We start from the raw sequence: 18,563 nt of genomic DNA on the forward strand, positions 1-18,563 counted from the left end.
AAAGACGGAACCGCCACAGCACACAAGTACGTATGAGATTCGCTCAGTTAATAGGGGGACTTGCTAAAAAGTTGGCGCGCTGGGAAGCTTAGCTTCTGAAATTGACAACTTTGAGTGTGGGGTTTTCCCCCCTCGCCTCCTCGCTCCGGCTTTGCTCGCGGAGTCGCCGGCGGGTTCTGATCTGAAACTTTTCCCCCGTAGCGGGCCTGCGGGGATCTCTGGAGCTTGTGGGATTCCTCTCCCTACCCAAAGAGGCGAAAAGCCTCTAACAAAGAGGAGGACCGGGATTTGTGCAGTAGCAGCTCCAGCGATGTAATTCAGGGTATTTCGGCTCTAGTTGTCATGGTAATGATGCTCTAGGCGGCGGCGGCGGCAGCGGCAGGGAGTTGCAGCTCCGGTGATGAACGGCAGTAATTTTCCTGCCTTTTAACTAGGATTGAAAATAGGGGCTCCGGTGGGTCCAAGTTAATATGCCTAATGGTGACTCCGAGATGGTTGACTGGGAGGAAGCTTGGGAGGGAAGGGGCCTGGTCAGCAGCGGCCGGAGTTTGCAGCGGCGCTCCGAGGATCTCAGGAAAGAGGGCGTAATTGTAGGAATGTGGCTTATTGTATTGAAATGAGCCTGGGGCTCCACCAGGCACGTCTGCCTGGAGTCGCCGACTTGCCCGTTTACACTTTTCCCTTCGGAGGTAATCGGGTGTAATTGCCGACCCCAGTGCCCCGACACGCGTGGGAACGGTGTCCCTCTCCTCCGGGCCTTGAGTCGGTATGCGAGAGGCGTGTTTTACTCTTAACTGACAGAACTCGCGCTTTTGGAGAAGTTGCTCGTAGTGTTTTACTCTTCATAGAAATGAAAGTTCTCGGTGGTGAGAGGAGAGCGGTCAAGCGGGCGCAGCCTGCGGAGGCTGACTTCCAAAGGCACCTCTAGAACCTGTTGGAAGCTTGGGTCAGTCGTGAGGGAGAAAGCATTTGTCCCTTCATTCCAAAGACCGTTCTTGGAGATTGTCATTCATTTATTATGCCCACGGATTCTCCAGAGGGAAGAGCTGCAAGGAGTAGGGTAATCAGAAATCTCGGGCTATTATCCCAGAGCCCTAGGGTGCCAGGAGAGAGGTACAGGGCGCCCTTCAGTCATTTCATCGCGAATCCAATCCTGAATCTTCTTTTCCCACGACGGAGAAATATTTTATAGAACTGAGCTGGGGAAAGGAACAGCTGGCTAACGCGGCTGCTGAGCACAATGAATGAAGTTTGAGTTTATTCGAGTTCTCTTATCCGAGCAAGACGCTCGTAATGTGAATATCAAAGACCCCTTAGGCCACAGCAGCCTCCACACCCGCTCCCTCCTCCCGAACCCCCCAACCCCCCACCCCCACCCCCGCTTCCCTGGGACCGTGCGCTCGCAGAAATTCTCCCCCGCGGTTTGTCTCCTCTCCCTCTGTCTTTCTGAGAATCTCTGTCTTTCCCTTTCTGTCGGTCTCTTCTCCACTCCTCCTGCCCCCGCCCAACCTCCGCCCCCGCTCCCCAGGGTTGGAAACTCCGTGGAGGAGCCCCGGTCACAATGGTGCGTTTCACGGTTTCCTTCACACACTTCACCACGGGGAGGGGAACACGGGGGTGTTCCTTTCGTCGGCCCACGAGAAAGAAAGGGGCTTTGACAGAGGTAGTTATTTCTTCCTAATTTACAACCCCGAGGCTCCGTGCTCCCGGCCACGGCGGCCGCGAGCGGGAGCGGAGCAACGTGTTTCCAGGCGCTGAGGCTTCGCCTAGGTAACCGGTCTTTTCGGGGCGGGGGGGTAAGGGTGGGGGGAGAGAGCCGAGGGGCGCTCGGCTCGGCTGTAGGAAGTGCGGTGTGGCTCTTCCCCGCGAACGCCGGGCGCTCGAGAGGAGCCCCTTCCTTGGGGAGACGCTACCCTCGACCACCCCAGTCAGAGGCCTATCCTTGGAGAAAGACTCCGCTTGAAAGGCCGCGGAGAAGGGCGGGAATGCGGGCACCTGGAGATGGTGGTGGGAGGTTGCCAGAGACTCCCACTGAAGATGCGGGAGTGACGGGAAGCGCAAGCTACAGCCGTGGGAAGATCCGCCCTTGCCTGCGCTAGGGCGAGCGCAGGCTTTCTGTAGTATCAGCTGGGGCTGGGGTTGGGGATGGCAAGGAAATCCCCCATTTCCTGGCCGTCGAGGGCTCCCCGGATCTGGGGGCTCCGATACCCTCTTTCCTTTCAGGCAAGCCCGGGGAGCAGGGGCGGCGGGAGACGAAACTTATCCGACACCCGCGGCCCGCGCACCCCCGAGGTTTTTGGAATTTTGGTAGTTTGGGTTTTTTTTTTTCCGAGTCCCCGTTCCCATCCCTTAAGCTGCGAGTGGGTCCGGGCAAAGGGGGCGCTATAGGCCGGAGTTTGGGGCCGTGGGATCCTTACCCGAGGCCTGCCGAAATGCGCTTCTAGCTACAAAGTTTCGCTAAGGCTTTGCGCAGAGACGCTCGCCCCAGAGCCGCTCTCGGCGCCCTCCGGAATGTGCCCCCCTCCGGGTCGCCGGATGGCCCCGAGCCTCGAAGTCGCCCACCCTCTGGGATACCGCCCGCTGGGCGCAGGGGGCCTCCCTCCCCTCTCACCACCAGCCGCAAACGCCAACCGCCTTGTGCCTCGTTTCCAGCGCCGGCCTATTTCCACTGTGTCCTTTTGTTTGCTTGACCCCTGGCCCCCGAAACTCGCGGCTAATAGAGGCGAAGCTCCATTAGCATTTAGAATGAAAGGCGCAGACTTTCTTAATTCCTCGGGGCATTCATGCATTCGTTCCGGACCCTGTGCCTTTCCTATGCAACGTGTAAAATTTGTATTTGAGGGGTGGGGGCGGGTGAAGTTGGAAAATATTTTCCGCTCGTGCACACTCACAGACTCCGATTCGGGCGGAACTCCTTCCTCAAGTGTTCTCCATTCTTCGGTTTTCATGACATCGTTAGCTTGGAACCAATTGTGGGGGCAGATAGATTAATTTCTGGGCGACGACTGGCTGCGCGTTTTTTTAGCCTCGGTTCGGCAACCACAAAACCGCGGTGAGTGCGGACAGCCTTTCCTCGGCTCCCCCAAGGCGCTGTGATGCTTGCTGCCCGGGGACTCCGGTCACCTTAAGCACCGCTTTCTTACCCTTCTAATTCTTTTGTAATTAATGCATTTCTAGAGATCTCTTCAACCCTCACCGCCGTACGCCCAGTCCAGGCCGCGGTGACCCAGCGTGGTCTCACTGTGACCTTTGTCCTCTCTCCTGGTGCCCGCAGAGCCCACTGCGGAAGAGCGCAGCCCGGCAAGCCCCAGCCCTGAGACTGGACCCTCAGCGGAGCCGGGCAGCACCTCCGCCGCTTCGCCCTGCCGGACGTCCTCGCCTCCTCCACTCTCAGCCTCCGCTGGAGAGACCCCCAGCCCCACCATTCAGCGCGCAAGATATCCTCCAGGTAGGTCTGAAGGCACGACCCCTTATTCCTCCCGGGCTGGGATATGTGGGTGGGGGAGCCACATACCCAGCAAGCAGGCTGGTCGACTTGCCCAGCGCCAGGACAGCGAGTGACTGCTGGCCGAGAATTTCACGGCACAGGTGGCTTCCTTGCACGAATCTCCTCTGGATACCACACCCTGTTGCTACCTAGTGGAGCAGCCAGATTAAATTAATCGTATTGCTCAAAGATATTTTTCCTGAGAAAAATGCAAATACACCAACAGATTTCGATCTTTTATACATTTTAATGTCTTCATATTTGCTCTACTTTTAATGCTAATGCATTTAAGTTATGGGATCATTTCGAACAATGCAAATCATTTTTGTTTGTATAAAACGCAAATCATTTGGGTGCAGACATTTGGATTATTGAAGCTCAAAGGGAAAGAGAGAAAGCATTTGAGCTGAAAACCAAGGAGTAAATTTGATTTGGGCAAAAGAAAGGATTGCAGGTTTGGCTTGTAATACCTCTTTATGCATTTGGTAAAGGGATACCAGGTGCCTGGCCAAAGAGATGCAGATAAATAGAACTCAGTCCCAGCAAGCTCATCTTCTATCTGGAAACCTCAGAAAGACACAAAGAAGAGCAATAGGTAGGGATTGGCAAAGAAGAATGATAGAAAAGACTCATGGAGAAATCCAAGGGAGGAGAACAAATGAAACATCAAGCAGTGTTCTTTCTTTTAAATGACTAGCCTTTCATTTCACCCCAACAACTGGACAGCAGGATAAGTGCTCTTTTAACTTCAAACTAATGAGTGTTTGTAGGGCACTCGGGAAATAAAGGCTTGAACTGGCCTCTCCTCATCACTGCTTCTTCCACCAGGCCCTCAACACCTTTTTACAAGATTTCATCCCATACATGTATGACTCAATCAGATTTGGAAATGTGGGTAAGAGAAAGATGTCAAAGGAAATGTGAAGTATTCACTTTTCTGTTAGTCACAACTTTTACCCCATAGACTCCAAAGACACGTTAAGCACGTGGTTTTCCTTTGGCTCAGAAAAACCAACCACCAGAAACTGCCCAGTTTACTATTTATATTTAGCCATAAAGAAAGGGAAATAATTAGATAAATTATCCACTAGATCCAATATTTCTCAGGGCTTTCTCATCCAGTTCAACCTCTCTGAACAATAGTAAGCACTCCAGATATCATTGCTTTGGGGGCTGAAAGAAACTAAACCTATTAAGAAACTGCTTTCTTTTCTAGGGGTGCTAATTCTTCTGTCATAAGAAAATATGTAGATAACTAACCTATTAGGATGACTGTAAACTATTGTTATAAAGCAGCCACTGATATATTTTATTTCTTAGAATGGGGGAGAAATACACACACACACACACACACACACACACACACACACACACATATATAGCATATATGGCAGAGAGCAGGTTTGGTGGGTGTTTTGTTGCAGCTGCTGATCTTTTTCTTTGCAGATGGTACAAACTCCCCCGAGTCCATTTCCTGGGCCTACGTTCCTACCTCACCACCTAGCTGGCTGAAATCATCAACAGGGGTCCAGTTTGAGCAGGCTGCTAGCCCTGCTTGGAGGAGTAGGGAGAGGGTGGGAGAAAGCAACCACAATGTGTGTGGGTAGCCTCAGTTGGCACTCATAAAATGTTAGAATGTCACTGGGCCAGTAAGTCCCATGTAGGACACCTTTTTTTTTTTTTTTTTTTTCTTTTACTAACTCATAGGTTTACAAATCAAAGTGTGTGACTTGGGGGACCAGTGGTCTCTTTCACCCAAAAGAAACCAACACGGCCTTCACTGGATTTCTTCTTGTCCTCCCAATTTGTGGCTGAGGTCACTTCATTTAATCTCTAGGGCTCAAAACCACTTTTAAAAACACGACTTATGAGGGAAGACATCAAAATTCACAGATACAGTGGAGGACAGGGCAAGGGAGGGAAGGTGGGCACAGAAGTCCTCAGGAGGCTGGGTTTTGGCAACCTGTGGCCCCTTCGGCAGTTTGTCAGGGATTCAACTTTCTTCCCAGGGGAAGAAGGAAGGAAGGAAGGGAGGAAGGAAGGGAGGGAGGGAGGAAGGAAGGAAGGAAGGAAGGAAGGAGGGAAGGAAGGACTCTAAGTCTATGCTACTAGAAGGTGGAAAGAATGTCACTTCCTCTCTATTTCCCATATTAGAGAGTGACAAGTCCATTGCTACCTATTAGCTAGGAAGACTGCCGACTTGCTTCTGAGAGACCTTTTTCCTCTCCCTTGCAGGTATGCCCTGCGTGCAAGCCCAGTATAGCCCTTCACCGCCAGGTTCCAGTTATGCAGCACAGACATATGGCTCGGAATACACCACGGAGATCATGAATCCTGACTACTCCAAGCTGACCATGGACCTCGGCAGCACCGAGATCACGGCCACGGCTACCACGTCCCTGCCCAGCTTCAGTACCTTCATGGAGGGCTACTCGAGCAACTACGAACTCAAGCCCTCCTGCCTGTACCAAATGCAGCCGTCGGGGACCCGACCTTTGATCAAGATGGAGGAGGGCCGCGCGCACGGCTACCACCATCACCACCATGACCACCACCACCACCACCATCACCAGCAGCAGCCATCCATTCCGCCCCCCTCCGGCCCGGAGGACGAGGTGCTGCCCAGCACCTCCATGTACTTTAAGCAGTCCCCGCCGTCCACCCCCACCACGCCGGGCTTCCCCCAGCAGGCGGGGGCGATGTGGGACGACACGCTGTCCTCGGCACAGGGCTGCATCGCACCCGGCCCGTTGCTCGACCAGCCGATGAAGGCGGTGCCCACGGTGGCAGGCGCGCGCTTCCCGCTCTTCCCCTTCAAGCCCTCGCCGCCGCACCCGCCCGCGCCCAGCCCCGCAGGCGGCCACCACCTCGGCTACGACCCGACGGCCGCCGCCGCGCTAAGCCTGCCGCTGGGAGCCGCCGCCGCCGCCGCCGCCGCCGCAGGCAGCCAGGCAGCCGCGCTCGAGGGCCACCCGTATGGGCTGCCGCTGGCCAAGAGGGCGGCCGCGCTGGCCTTCCCGCCACTCGGCCTCACGGCCTCCCCCACCGCATCCAACCTGCTGGGCGAGAGCCCCAGCCTGCCGTCACCGCCCAACAGGAGCTCGGCGTCGGGCGAGGGCACGTGCGCCGTGTGCGGGGACAACGCCGCCTGCCAGCACTACGGTGTGCGCACTTGCGAGGGCTGCAAGGGCTTCTTCAAGGTGAGCGCTCGCCTCTTCCGGCTCCCTCTCCCCTCCGCAGCCAGCTTCCTCAGACACCCGCTCGAGTGAGCGTCTAAGCGGGCCCTTCCCGGTTTGAGAGGTGTAATGGTTATACTGTGCATTTCAGTAGCCTTTCCTAGCACCCTCACACCCACTTTCTCAGGGTTTTTTAACTTGACGTCCATTACAGGAGGCCCAGACGGGCTTGAGGGGGCTGTGAACTTCCTGACTTGGCGTTACTTCCTGCTCATTTTTATGGAGAGAGCTTTCAGCAGATTCGCAAAGGGATCTGTGACCTCAAAATGCAAACACCTCACTGTGTTCCTATTCTGTCCATCCAGTATATCTGAGGGAATAGAGTCTGTGTGCCAGGCCCTGGGTATTTGTATCTCATTTAATCCTCCTAGTAAGAGCTAGGACTCTAGACTCAAACAGAACTGACATTGAATTTTGGTCACCCACTAGCTATTTTTACTAACTGCGTCTTGAATGTTTAATTATCCTTGTTTCATAGATGAGGAAATGGAGGCTCAGGGAGGTTAACTGCCCCTGGACACACACTCAGAGAGTGAGATGGAGGCAGGATGCAAACTCATGTTTGCATGACCTCAACGTGCCTGCCCTCTTCATAGCTCTGCAGCTGCAGAATAGACAGGGGCAGCTGGTGGATGCAGTTTGGGGCAGCTTGCTCTGTAGAAGATAGCAGCTGGGGTCTCATCATTCCACTCCACTTCTGAGTGTACCACACAGAGTGGGGACACTCTTCATTATCTCAGAGACCCAAAGGAGAATTTTATAGTGGGAGGGTCTTCAGCCTCCCCCTTATTTTGCCCAGGAGGATACTGAAGTCTAGAGAGGTGATTTAGTTGCACATGGGGACAGTTCCAGCTGGTTTCTCCTGACTCTTGAGTTCAGTGCTCTTCTCACCACTCAGGGGGAACAGGCCTTGTTCTCTTGCAGCTCTACTTTTGCTACTGACTCCCAGAATTCTTCAGACACTTAATTCTGTGCCACCCTCCCCACTCCTCACTCCCCTGGCTCTTATGTCAGGCATTTGCAAACCCCCGAATGCTCAATAATCACTTCCTAGCCTTCAGTGTTGGGCAGGGTGGAGGGAGAGGAGAAGCTGGATGCTGATTGGATAATGAGGATTTGGGAGGCCAATAGGATGTATCTGGGAGCATGCTGGAATTGGAGTCAGAACACTAAAATAGGAGTCCTTGACCTGTCAACCTACCAATTTTATGATGTTGGGCATGACACTTCCTTCCAGGCCTCAGTTCCCCTATCAGGTGAATAAATTTCAGAGAAAGGCTGTGAGTATTAAATGAGAGAAAACATTTATGAAAGCACTTTATAAGCTTTAAAGGGCCATAAAAGAATAGTTCATTATAAATGAAAATACAGACATTTATTAAAAAATGCACATGTGTGCATTGGTATACATACCAACAAGCAACAGTTATTTTTGATCTGGAGCTAGGAATCATGTGATTAACTTCTGCAGATAAATGAGAAAATGCTTGTGGAAAGATTTTGCAGTATGTTAAATGCCATACAGGAGGTATGCAGGATTATGATGTTTTAAATGTAGAACCGTCGGTTTAGCCGTTTTTTTCTGTCTTAACTACACAAGCTTTACTTTCAAGTAACTGCATTCCTTTAGCAGATTTGCTTTTTACAGCATTTCAGCGGAAATGCTGAAAGGCAGTGAAATGGGCAGCTGAAAGGCGGAAAAGAAAGAAAAACAAGAGAAGTACAAGTAATCCACAAATATAATCACCCCTGAATTGACCAAAATACAGGAGTGGTGATACATTCCTCGTCTAGAAATGTCAATTAAGTGTTCCCCAACAGCATCCTTTTTCTGTAGCAATATCTTGAAAACAAATCTATACTTGAAAGGGTAGGGGTAGGATAAGGGAGAACCACCCCACAGATCCGTTAATTAAGGGAACGGGAGCAGGTTTTACCCAGTGGCTTTCTACCATTAAATTGAATTCTTTAAAAATGTGACATGAAGTGCAGTTAATGATGGGAATTCAGTGATTGAACCATAACGATCTCTCCCTGTCCTTAAACTATTGTGCAGGCATACACAAATGTGGGGAAGGTTTGAGGTTATTGGGAAAACGTATACCTGAAGCAAAATGCCACCAGCACTGAAACTGGGATATCCTTGAGGACGATGGCAAGAAGTAGAGTTTTTTAAATTACTTCATGTTCAATGAAAGAGAGCTTCATTTAGGAAACACAAGTTTCCTACCCTTACAAACTGCTGCGAATTTAAATGGTGGAAACCTCAGAAGTATGTTTGTGTTTTGGAAATTTTGCATTTTAAACTAAAATCACCTGCTAAAGCAGGGAAAATGTATCTGGCTTTAAATTTTATATAAGCAGTTTAGAAATGATCTCTTAAAATGAAATTAAAAGGTGATTAAAAAAAAAAGGTGATAGAGTGAAAACTGATACAAGGGGGTTGAGAATTGCTGAAAATTAAAAAGTAAATCTATTTAGAATTTTAGACACAAAATAGATCACCAATCCCAAATTACCTGGATTTCTTTTTTTTTATGCAGCCCAGGCTTACCAAATAAATTCCAACTTTCTGCTCTATTTGGAGTTGAATATATTCAGGTAATTTCTGAATGAGTGGTAAATACACATCCATTTGCACAAATGTTTTTAATTTTTTTAAAAAAATCAAGCATTCTCTTATATTTGGAGCATAAAATATCCTTTATTATTTCTTCATGTTTCATTTTTAAATTATACATGATTCTGAAGAATACAACATTATTTTATACCCAGGCCCAAGTTTTATGATACATCTTTTACAGTATGGCTGTTTTGATATCTGTGTCAATATTCATTTATGAAATAACCAATTAATGGGAATTTTCATTGAAAATATATGGCTCTCATATTCCTTCTTTTATCTCATTCTTTTTGTTTGGTTGGTTTTTTTTTTTTTCTTTCTTGGATGTGATAGCGGTTTTTAGTATCCCGTTTTACGATTTTGCTTTCAAAAATGAGAAATGGACAGTTTACCATTCTTTTAAAAATAAAATACACTACACAAGTTGATTAAGTGATTTTTTTTTTGCGTTAAAACATTATTTCCTATATGTTATAACTAGACAAGTCCTCGTTTTTGCTTTTTATGATTTCATCTCTATTGGGGAACAAAGCCAGTTTCTGTGATATTTGACTTACAATAGTGATATCCAGCAAAGTACATCCCAGATAATTTTGATTTTATTTTAATAAGGTCAGCAATAATCAGGGGAGTGGAACAAGTAGAAAATTGTTCCCAAAGGGATATTAAAAGTGAATCTAATCCTCCAAGGTATGATATGTTGACCTGGTAATTTCAGATATGATTTTATCATTCAGACTTGGGTGTCTCCTGAGACTTGCTTCAGAACAATCCGAGATGATTTTCATTGTCAGCAGCTAACACTAATAAAATTGTTTTTCCTGCAGGCTAGCGTGTTAGGAAATTAAATTTATCTAATTATACGAATTGCACTGTCGCTTTTCACATTGTAATTAAAATACATCTTGTCAGGTCCTACCTCTTTCCAGAAACTATTAGTTGACTATCTCTGTATTGTATTTCCTCAGAGAACAGTGCAGAAAAATGCAAAATATGTTTGCCTGGCAAATAAAAACTGCCCTGTAGACAAGAGACGTCGAAACCGATGTCAGTACTGTCGATTTCAGAAGTGTCTCGGTGTCGGAATGGTTAAAGAAGGTATGGATATAATGCTTTTTGTCCAGCTTGCTTATAAATATTCTCAGATATCACTGAAAAAGTTAATATTTACATTAGAATGGTGAAGTTTCCTAGTTTCCCTTTCTTTTCAACACTTTATTTTTATGGTGTATATTTACGTTCAAAAATAGCTGAGGTCTACTTATTCTAATTTCTCAAAATCAATAGAGAGCTTGTGTACATACATCTTTGTTCTATTTGAGAAGGAGACTTTTAGGGCTAATTCATTACCAAATGTAAGTATGGGGTGGCTTTTATGCTGCTTGTTTCAACTCTCATTAAATCGTTGTGTGGATATTACTCCAAACTTATTGCCCCTTTTAAATGGTTGGTCTCATTAATGATTTGCTCAACTGTGAAGTGTTTTGATTCCTTTTTGTGATTTATGGCTGTTCATGGATATCTTTGAAGACATTTTTTCTTTGTTTCTCTCGGTATCAGTCGTCCGTACAGATAGTCTGAAAGGAAGGAGAGGTCGGCTGCCTTCCAAACCAAAGAGCCCATTACAGCAGGAAGCCTCTCAGCCCTCTCCACCTTCTCCTCCAATCTGTATGATGAATGCCCTCGTCCGAGCTTTAACAGACTCAACGCCCAGAGATCTCGATTATTCCAGAGTAAGTTTTATGATGTCTTGCTCTTGAATGAATGATCAGGGTCTCTATTCATGATAATAGTAATGAGTGGATTGAATGGCTTCGTGCCTGGCACTGTGCTCAACCGTTTTCATACCTTTTCTCTACTTTTCACTTCACTTAGCAATTCCAGTGCATCCATTGCACCAAATAATTTTTGCCTTATTGAATCTCTAAATGCCTTAACAAATGACCCTGACCGTGCTGCACCTGTCATACCCATTGTTGCAGGATTCCTGATGGTTGTGCCAATGAAAATATGCACAGGTGAATTACAATTTGTACATTTCTTTCATGCTTTAGACAAAGTGACTACTTTTTTTTTTTCCATATTGTGACCAAACCATCTGGTTAAGCTTCAAGTTATCCTTAAACAGTTTACCCAATTGCACCGGCATTGACTGACCTACTGCTTATACTGAGGGATTAAACCATTGATGGAGAGGAGCAAACTCTGGCCTTGACATCGGGAGGTGTCAGGAGGACTGGGATGGAATGCTACCTCTGCTGCTTCCTGCCTGGGTCACCTGGCTCTTGCTGTTGGCTTTCTCATCCTTACAGTGGAGATGATTACAATAGTTAACCTCAGAGGGGTGTTTTGAACATCAGTCACACAGGAATGACGGTTGAGAAAACATTTGAAAACTGTAAATGATTACCAGTGTTGTTATTTAAGCCAACCAAAATATATTAACACTTTTATTTCATATGGGATATAGTAAAATATCATCAGTTTGAGCCCTGCAAATTCCCAGAAATTTGGATAACACAAAGAAGAATGATGAGAAAGGATTTTCTGAGCAAAGGTATAAACATTACTGGAAGTCAGTTTTAAAAGAGACTTAGAAAAGCAGACTTCTAGTAAGACAGGGTCTCACCAAAGAAGAAAAGAAAGGAAAAAGATCTCAATCATTGAGCAATTTCTACATGCTAGGCATTGTGGTACTTTGTCTCATCTAACCATTGAAAGAAACATGAACTGTACGAATGGTTAATCCCACCGTAAGACAAGAAAACTTAGAAATACAGTTTACGCACAGATAAGAGAGATACCAGTCCAGGGATCCCCAGTTGGTTGATTTGGCTTGGCAGCAGCTACCAGATTGCCCTCTCCAGGTCTAATCAGTATTTCAAACTTCTGGTTGAAGGGCTGGCCAAGAGTGTGAGAGTGTCTGCCATATGCCCTCCTTTTAGGCTGCAATGTTGACAAAAGTGAAGGGGTGATTTGTGTATCTGCTGTGATCTTCCTTCCCTCATCCCCTCCCTCACTGTAGGTTGTGAAGCCTCCTCTCCACACTTGAGCACAAGACTTCATATGAGAAGCATGGTAGACCCTTAGAATCAAAGGTTGAGGACTCTTACTCTGATTACAAGTAGCATCTCTTGACTGAAGTCAAGTCTCAAATAATAGTCTAACAGAATAATGCAGTGATTAAGGGCTTAGGTTTTGGAACCATGCAGGCCTTGATTAAAATCCCAACACCATCATGTACTAGTTGGGTGATCTTGAGCAACTGATTAAATCTTTTAATGTGTCAGTTTCCTCATCTGTGTTATGGAGTAATAGTAGTAATATCTACTTCCCAGGGTTGTTTCTGGGAAGTTTAAATAAGATGATACTTGTCAAAGCTTTAGCACAGTGCCCTGTATGTTATCTCCTTGACCAAAACTTCTTATTCTATCCTTTGTTGAACGTTCTAATGAGTATAAACACTACACATGTCAGGTGCTATGTAGCAAAACCACTAAGGTAAGTGTTATGATCTCTCATAGATGAGATTAAAACTGAGAAAGGCTAAAGGACTGACTTGCCCAAGGTCACATAGTAATAGGTATCAGAGATAGAATTAGAAGCCAAGTGGGCCCAATTTGGCCCCCAAAGTCTGTGCTCTTAAAACCATAATTCGTTGCATCTCTGGTTTCAGTGAGAGTGGGTGATAGAAAAGCATTTGGGAATAAAAACTTTTCCATGAGCCAACTCTGGCCTTCCCTTATGCAATTCATCTGAATTAATGAAGCTTCTTGGCACTGCCTTCACTGAGGCTACAGCACACAATCTGACATTGCTCTGGGGCATTTGAAATCACTATTGATGGCCAGTCCAGAGGTTTAGTCCACAAAGTGATTTGGTGGGTTGGGGGGGACCCAAATTATCCAATTATTGGTCTACATGGCCTAATTAGTTATTCAGAGGCAAACCCTACCCCGTACTTTGAGTTGTCCCAGCTGGGAACTGCCTCACACTGAAAAATCAATCCACTGTGTTTGCTTGCTTCTGCACCATTCAGGGTGTTAGACTAGAGTCATCATCCTCATCAACAAACATTTATCCAATTTAATTGTTAGCTTTGCCCAAAATAACAGATTGACCATGCCAGAGTCTGGGTCACACTGATACTACCTTTGGGGCCTGGCTCAATTTTGTAAAGCGTATTTATTTTAATTGCATTGTTTTGGAATTGGGTTGAACCTCATAGCTTGGATTCTCCTGCTTTTAGATAGCTTTACAAAATTATCAAAAATTGGACCCAAATCAATTAAATTAAAAGTCTCTTTTAATAAAATACAGTGAGTTTTCATCAAAAACTTGGATGAAGGCAGAGAAGGCATGCTGATCACATTTGCAGATGACAGAAAGCTGGGAGGAATCGCTAATATGATGGATGTCAGTGTCAACATTCAGAGTGATTTCGACAAGCTGGAACAGGATGGGCTGAAACCATCGTGAAGAAAGGTCACAAAAATAAGTGTGAAGCTCAGCATTTAGAATTTTTTAAAATGGGAGAGCCTTGGCCTGTCAGTGGTTCATGTTAAGAAGATCTCAGGAGTTTATTCCATACACATTCAGTAAGAACCAACAAAGTGTGCAGTGGAAGGGAGGGATGCTAAATTAGCTTAGACCTCAGTAGTAGAAGCATGGGGCTAGAACCAAGCTGATGGTGTCCCACGGACTCTGTCCTGTCAGTGCACACTTCAAGGATGGAGTTCAGTTCCAAGCTGGGATTTAAGAGGATCCAGTGTATGTATGTGGATACACTGTTTCTGGAAACTCGAAAGGGATGGTTGAAGGAAATGGAAATACGTAGACAGAAAGGGAGAAGATTTGGCAGGATTAGGTCACACTTTGGCCCTGTCGCCAAGAGGACTGTTGCTCCCAAGGGCAGAACTAGAGGGTGAAGGAGGGGGCCCTTCCAGCTCACTCTGAGGGCAAGGAAGAACTTTCCTGGCTATAAGAGCTGCTGTGGAAGCGTGAGTTCATCAACACAAGTTGTCCTTATGTAAGGACAACACATAACAGGGTTCCTCACAGGAGAGAGGTTATTTTGGCTGATACTAATTTCCTTCCAACGCTAAGATTTTATGATTCTAGGGTTTACCTTACTGTCCCTAAATGCAAGTGAATATATATACATATACATATAAGAATATGTGTTGTTAAACAACTTGTTACTTCACAAGATTGAATTTGCTTCATTCTCTTTTAAAAAAAAATTAGCATAAAATGAATGAAGCAAAATGAATTTATTGAATGCCTACTTTGAGCCAGGCACCATCACATACATTCTTACATAATTTCACTTAAACCCAGTTTATGTGGTACAATTTATGGTTTCAGTCATTTTTTTAATGTCATTCATTGAAATTCAATTTTCATATTACCTTCTCCTTAAAGTTTTTTATTTATTAATTCATAGAACTGGAGGTGATCTTGAGGTCATCTAATCCAAAACCCATATTTCAGAAGACTAAATAAAGGCTTAAAAAGGCTAAGTGGCTTGCCTAAGGTCAGTGGCAGAGCTAGGGTTAGACCCAAATCTCATCACTCAAAGTAATATGTTTCTCTTTCACCATACTGCCACTTCTGTTTAATGGCAATATACTAGTTTTTTTTTTAATAGAAGCTTTATTAGATTTTAAAAATTACAATAAGAGTAATTTATAAAAGGCAGACCATTTAGAAGTGAATAAAGTGAAAAATGAAAGTCTCTTCTTCATTTATTCCTGCCTAATCTATATCATAGTGGTATATATAATTTTACATTTTAAATAAGAATATGCCCTGTCAGTTTTGAGTCAGACAGTTGGCTTGACCAAAACAGTTTATTAAAGATGCTACCTTCCCCCAGTGAATCAGAGAAATGAGAAAATGTTTGCCGGGCAGGTATGTTCTAATCTTGTACCTGCCTATGTGGCTTTAAGGTAGTAAGTGAGCATTTTCCTCATTTGTGGGAAAGGGAGGTGGAGGAGTTGTTCCAAGTCACAGAGGGAAGGGGGTTTTCAAGGCCAGAAAGAGAGCTCTTCGCTCTGTGAAGCGTTCCTGGCTCTGGGAACTTTTCTTCTCCTTTGGGCCAAACTTCTCTCCTTCAAAAGTGAGCTCAGATCATTGTATATCAGTGCAGTCAAAACATGTCACATTTGATTTGTTTCTCCTCAAAATGTTGCTATTCTGTACCCCACAGTTGCTTTTAATTTAGCATTACAAGTATATATAGATACTGGGCTTGTCTTCAGAGCCTGCATAATTACTAATGAGAAAATGCACTTCACATCCTCATTAGTTGGTCATTTCAAGTATTTTCCAGCAAACTAGGATGTTTTCTGGTAATGGGTGTCACTTAGTATAGTAACAGACTCCAAACACAAGAGATACTGCCCAGATAAAACCAGGCACCAGCAAGTGGCATTTAAATATGTTAACAAGATAGCCTAAGAAATGGTTGACACGTGTTAAACCTACAAAGTAAACATCATGAAGATTCTGCAAAGAGGGTGCTTTCATGAAGCTACTCAGAAGACCCTCTCAAATTGCCACCAACTCACTAGATGATTTCAGGCAAGTTCTGCCCTGCTGTAGGCCTCAGTTTTCTCATCTGAAGGCCGAGGAGATTGGACTAAATGCACTGCCATGATCCCTTCCAGCCTTCTCCTTCCCTGACCCTCTGATTCCCCTATGGGTACAGGTCTGCATTTCCCAAAGTGTGGTGCCCAGACCGCATGTATCAGAAGGAGTCAGGGTGTTTGCTTAAAATGCAGATTCTTGGGGCCACACGCAGGCCCACTGACTCAGAATTGGGGGACGGGGGAAGGCAGGCAGGAATCTGTATTCTAAAGAGGACCTTGGATGATTCTTTGGCACACTAAGCCTTGAGAACGATCGATATGGTTTAATAAGAACAATTCAATTTTACCTCGTATCTCCTATTTCCCAACTTTCTTGGGGTTGAAAAGGAATAAGCAATAGAGATAAGTTTAACAGAAAGTAATTGATTCATTTAACAATTCTTCCAGAGCAGTGGACCCGTTAGAACAAGATGCAGCTCCTGCCCTCATGGAGCTTACAGGCAAGTGAAGGAGACAGAAAGTAAACAAATATGTAACTGCAGTGATGCCATTGACGGGAAGAGAGGAGGGTTTTTTGGTTTTGGTTTGGTTTTTTAGAGAGGGGAGGCAATTAGATCAGAAAAGAAGAAATTTGGGATAAAATATATTCATTGCCAGTTTTTAAAGTGTCACTTTTTAAAGTGTAAGAACCTAAGAATATGTATACATAGTTTGGCTCATAGAACGATAACATCTAAAATATAAAGAAATATAAGGACCCAGGGAAAAGTAACATTCTAAGTGGAAACAAAGTGTTCTTAGGACATTTTACATATTTAGCCAGGACTGACACTGAGGTAGAGTAAATAGCAGATTCCACTCTGCTATGAAAGCATCACATTGCTAAATTTTAGGGCTGGTGTTCACCAAGGGTCTCACGTAATTCCCAAATAACTTATTTTAGGCCTAGGTTGTGGCTGAAATCTGACCTGTATAGTCATAGTATTGCCATTTGAAATGTGTCAACTCAATTTAGTTTAAATAGTATTCACTGTTTTTTGCAGCTCTAGATTCTCAACCTAAGTGCTTCGGAGAAATCTGCATTAGACGTTAGCTATCAGTAAATGCAATATTGTGTCTTTGACTAGTGGTAAAACCTGATTATTGATTATCCGTATAGGCCAGAATAAAAAGCATAAATAGGAAAAAAAAGATTCATTTTTAAAGTCTTTCTCTATTTGGCCTATGTCTGATTAGAATAGTCAATAAACAAGTATTTCTAGATTTTTCTTTGGTGAACCCCGAAGCTGCTTATCCCAGAGACAGAGGGATGTAGGGGAGCACAGAAGCAGAGATGGGGGTCTGGTTCTTCCAACTCTACATCCAGTATTCCTTAGCGAGGTGTTTATAAACTGCTAGTCCGGGCAGAGAAAGACTCTAAAACGTTTTGTTCCATTTCTTTAAATCTTATGTTCAGTAGAGGGGATACTTGATTTGTCTTTTCCCCCCAGCACTTGATGCTGACCCTCCAGTCACCCCCAAGTTACTGGTGGCTCAGGCTGAATCCAGTTTGGCTCCAGAATTCTGAAACGTGAACCAGAATCACTGCAGGTGAAGCTCAGAGGGTCTGGCTGGAGCCTGGCACACGGGGCCCGCTGGCTTTCCTCCCTGCTGGACTCTATCAGAGAAAACCGCACACACAGGCAGCAACTGCATTTCCCTGTGTGCAGGATGCATGAAATGTGAGCCCAGCAGGGGTGGAGGCCTGCAGAGGACCCTGGGGGAAAGCTAAGTGCTCCGGAGGATTCTGAGCAAATATTGGAAGCAGGGAGATTATTGAGTTGTGAGCCATGGTTTCAGGGACTTCAGTGCAGGAGAGAGCTGTTAGGTCCCATTCCCTGACATTCTTTAGTCTTTTTTTCTCCATTTAACACACTATTTTAAAACAATAATGCTGAATCAGTATCAAATTCCAGGTAATACCGTCATACCTGGTGTGATTAGCAACATTTAGAATCATCAAATGCAAGAGCCATCACATGGAACATTCACCAGGATAGATGATGGTCTGGGCCATAAAGCACACCTTAACACATTTAAAAGAATAGAAATCATACAGTGTCTGCCGTCAATCCCACAAAGGAATTAAACTAGAAATCAGTAACAGAAAGATAGCTGAATGCAAGAGCCAGAAGGAATCAGCTAGTCTAGTCACTTCCAACTTCAGAGGCAGAAATAAACCCAGAGAAGTTAAGTGCCTTGTCTAGGGCTGCACAGCAAGTCAGTGCCAGAGCCTGGAGGAGGTCCCCATGACCTACTGCCTGATCCAACATTCTTTCCTCAACTCTGAATTACCTGGGAGTTTCACATGTAGTGCTGTCAACTTTCTAAAGGTGGTGCTGCCCTGAATTTCATCCTGCCCCTGGAGAGCATATGGAATTAGATTCATATAAGAAGAGAAAGTTTAAAAATAAAATCTTTTTTCTTTCCACTCTCCTCCAGTTAATAGTATGTGTGCTGGAAGGAAGTAGTGGGGAGTGTCTGTGACACCAGTATCATGCTGTCATCCTTGAATATCTGTGGGAAGGATGACTGCTTCCTTCTCCTGGCCTTTGCTTCCGTGGTCCATTACAACACAGAACATC

At 45.3% G+C, this 18,563-nt stretch overlaps 1 protein-coding gene across 1 annotated transcript in view; it reads left to right on the plus strand.

Annotated features, from left to right (window-relative positions):
- The first annotated feature begins 3,274 nt into the window (after positions 1 to 3,274).
- Positions 3,275 to 18,563, plus strand: part of NR4A3 (nuclear receptor subfamily 4 group A member 3) — a 33,273-nt gene continuing 17,984 nt past the window's right edge. The window contains exons 1-4 of the mRNA XM_059925168.1: positions 3,275 to 3,448; positions 5,723 to 6,687; positions 10,315 to 10,444; positions 10,907 to 11,079. Of these exons, the coding sequence (XP_059781151.1) occupies positions 5,725 to 6,687; positions 10,315 to 10,444; positions 10,907 to 11,079 (1,266 nt within the window). The 5' untranslated portion in view covers positions 3,275 to 3,448; positions 5,723 to 5,724. The remainder of the gene's footprint in view (positions 3,449 to 5,722; positions 6,688 to 10,314; positions 10,445 to 10,906; positions 11,080 to 18,563) is intronic.

Source organism: Balaenoptera ricei, chromosome 6 (genome assembly GCF_028023285.1).
Source record: "Balaenoptera ricei isolate mBalRic1 chromosome 6, mBalRic1.hap2, whole genome shotgun sequence".
Taxonomy (NCBI): Eukaryota; Metazoa; Chordata; class Mammalia; order Artiodactyla; family Balaenopteridae; genus Balaenoptera; species Balaenoptera ricei.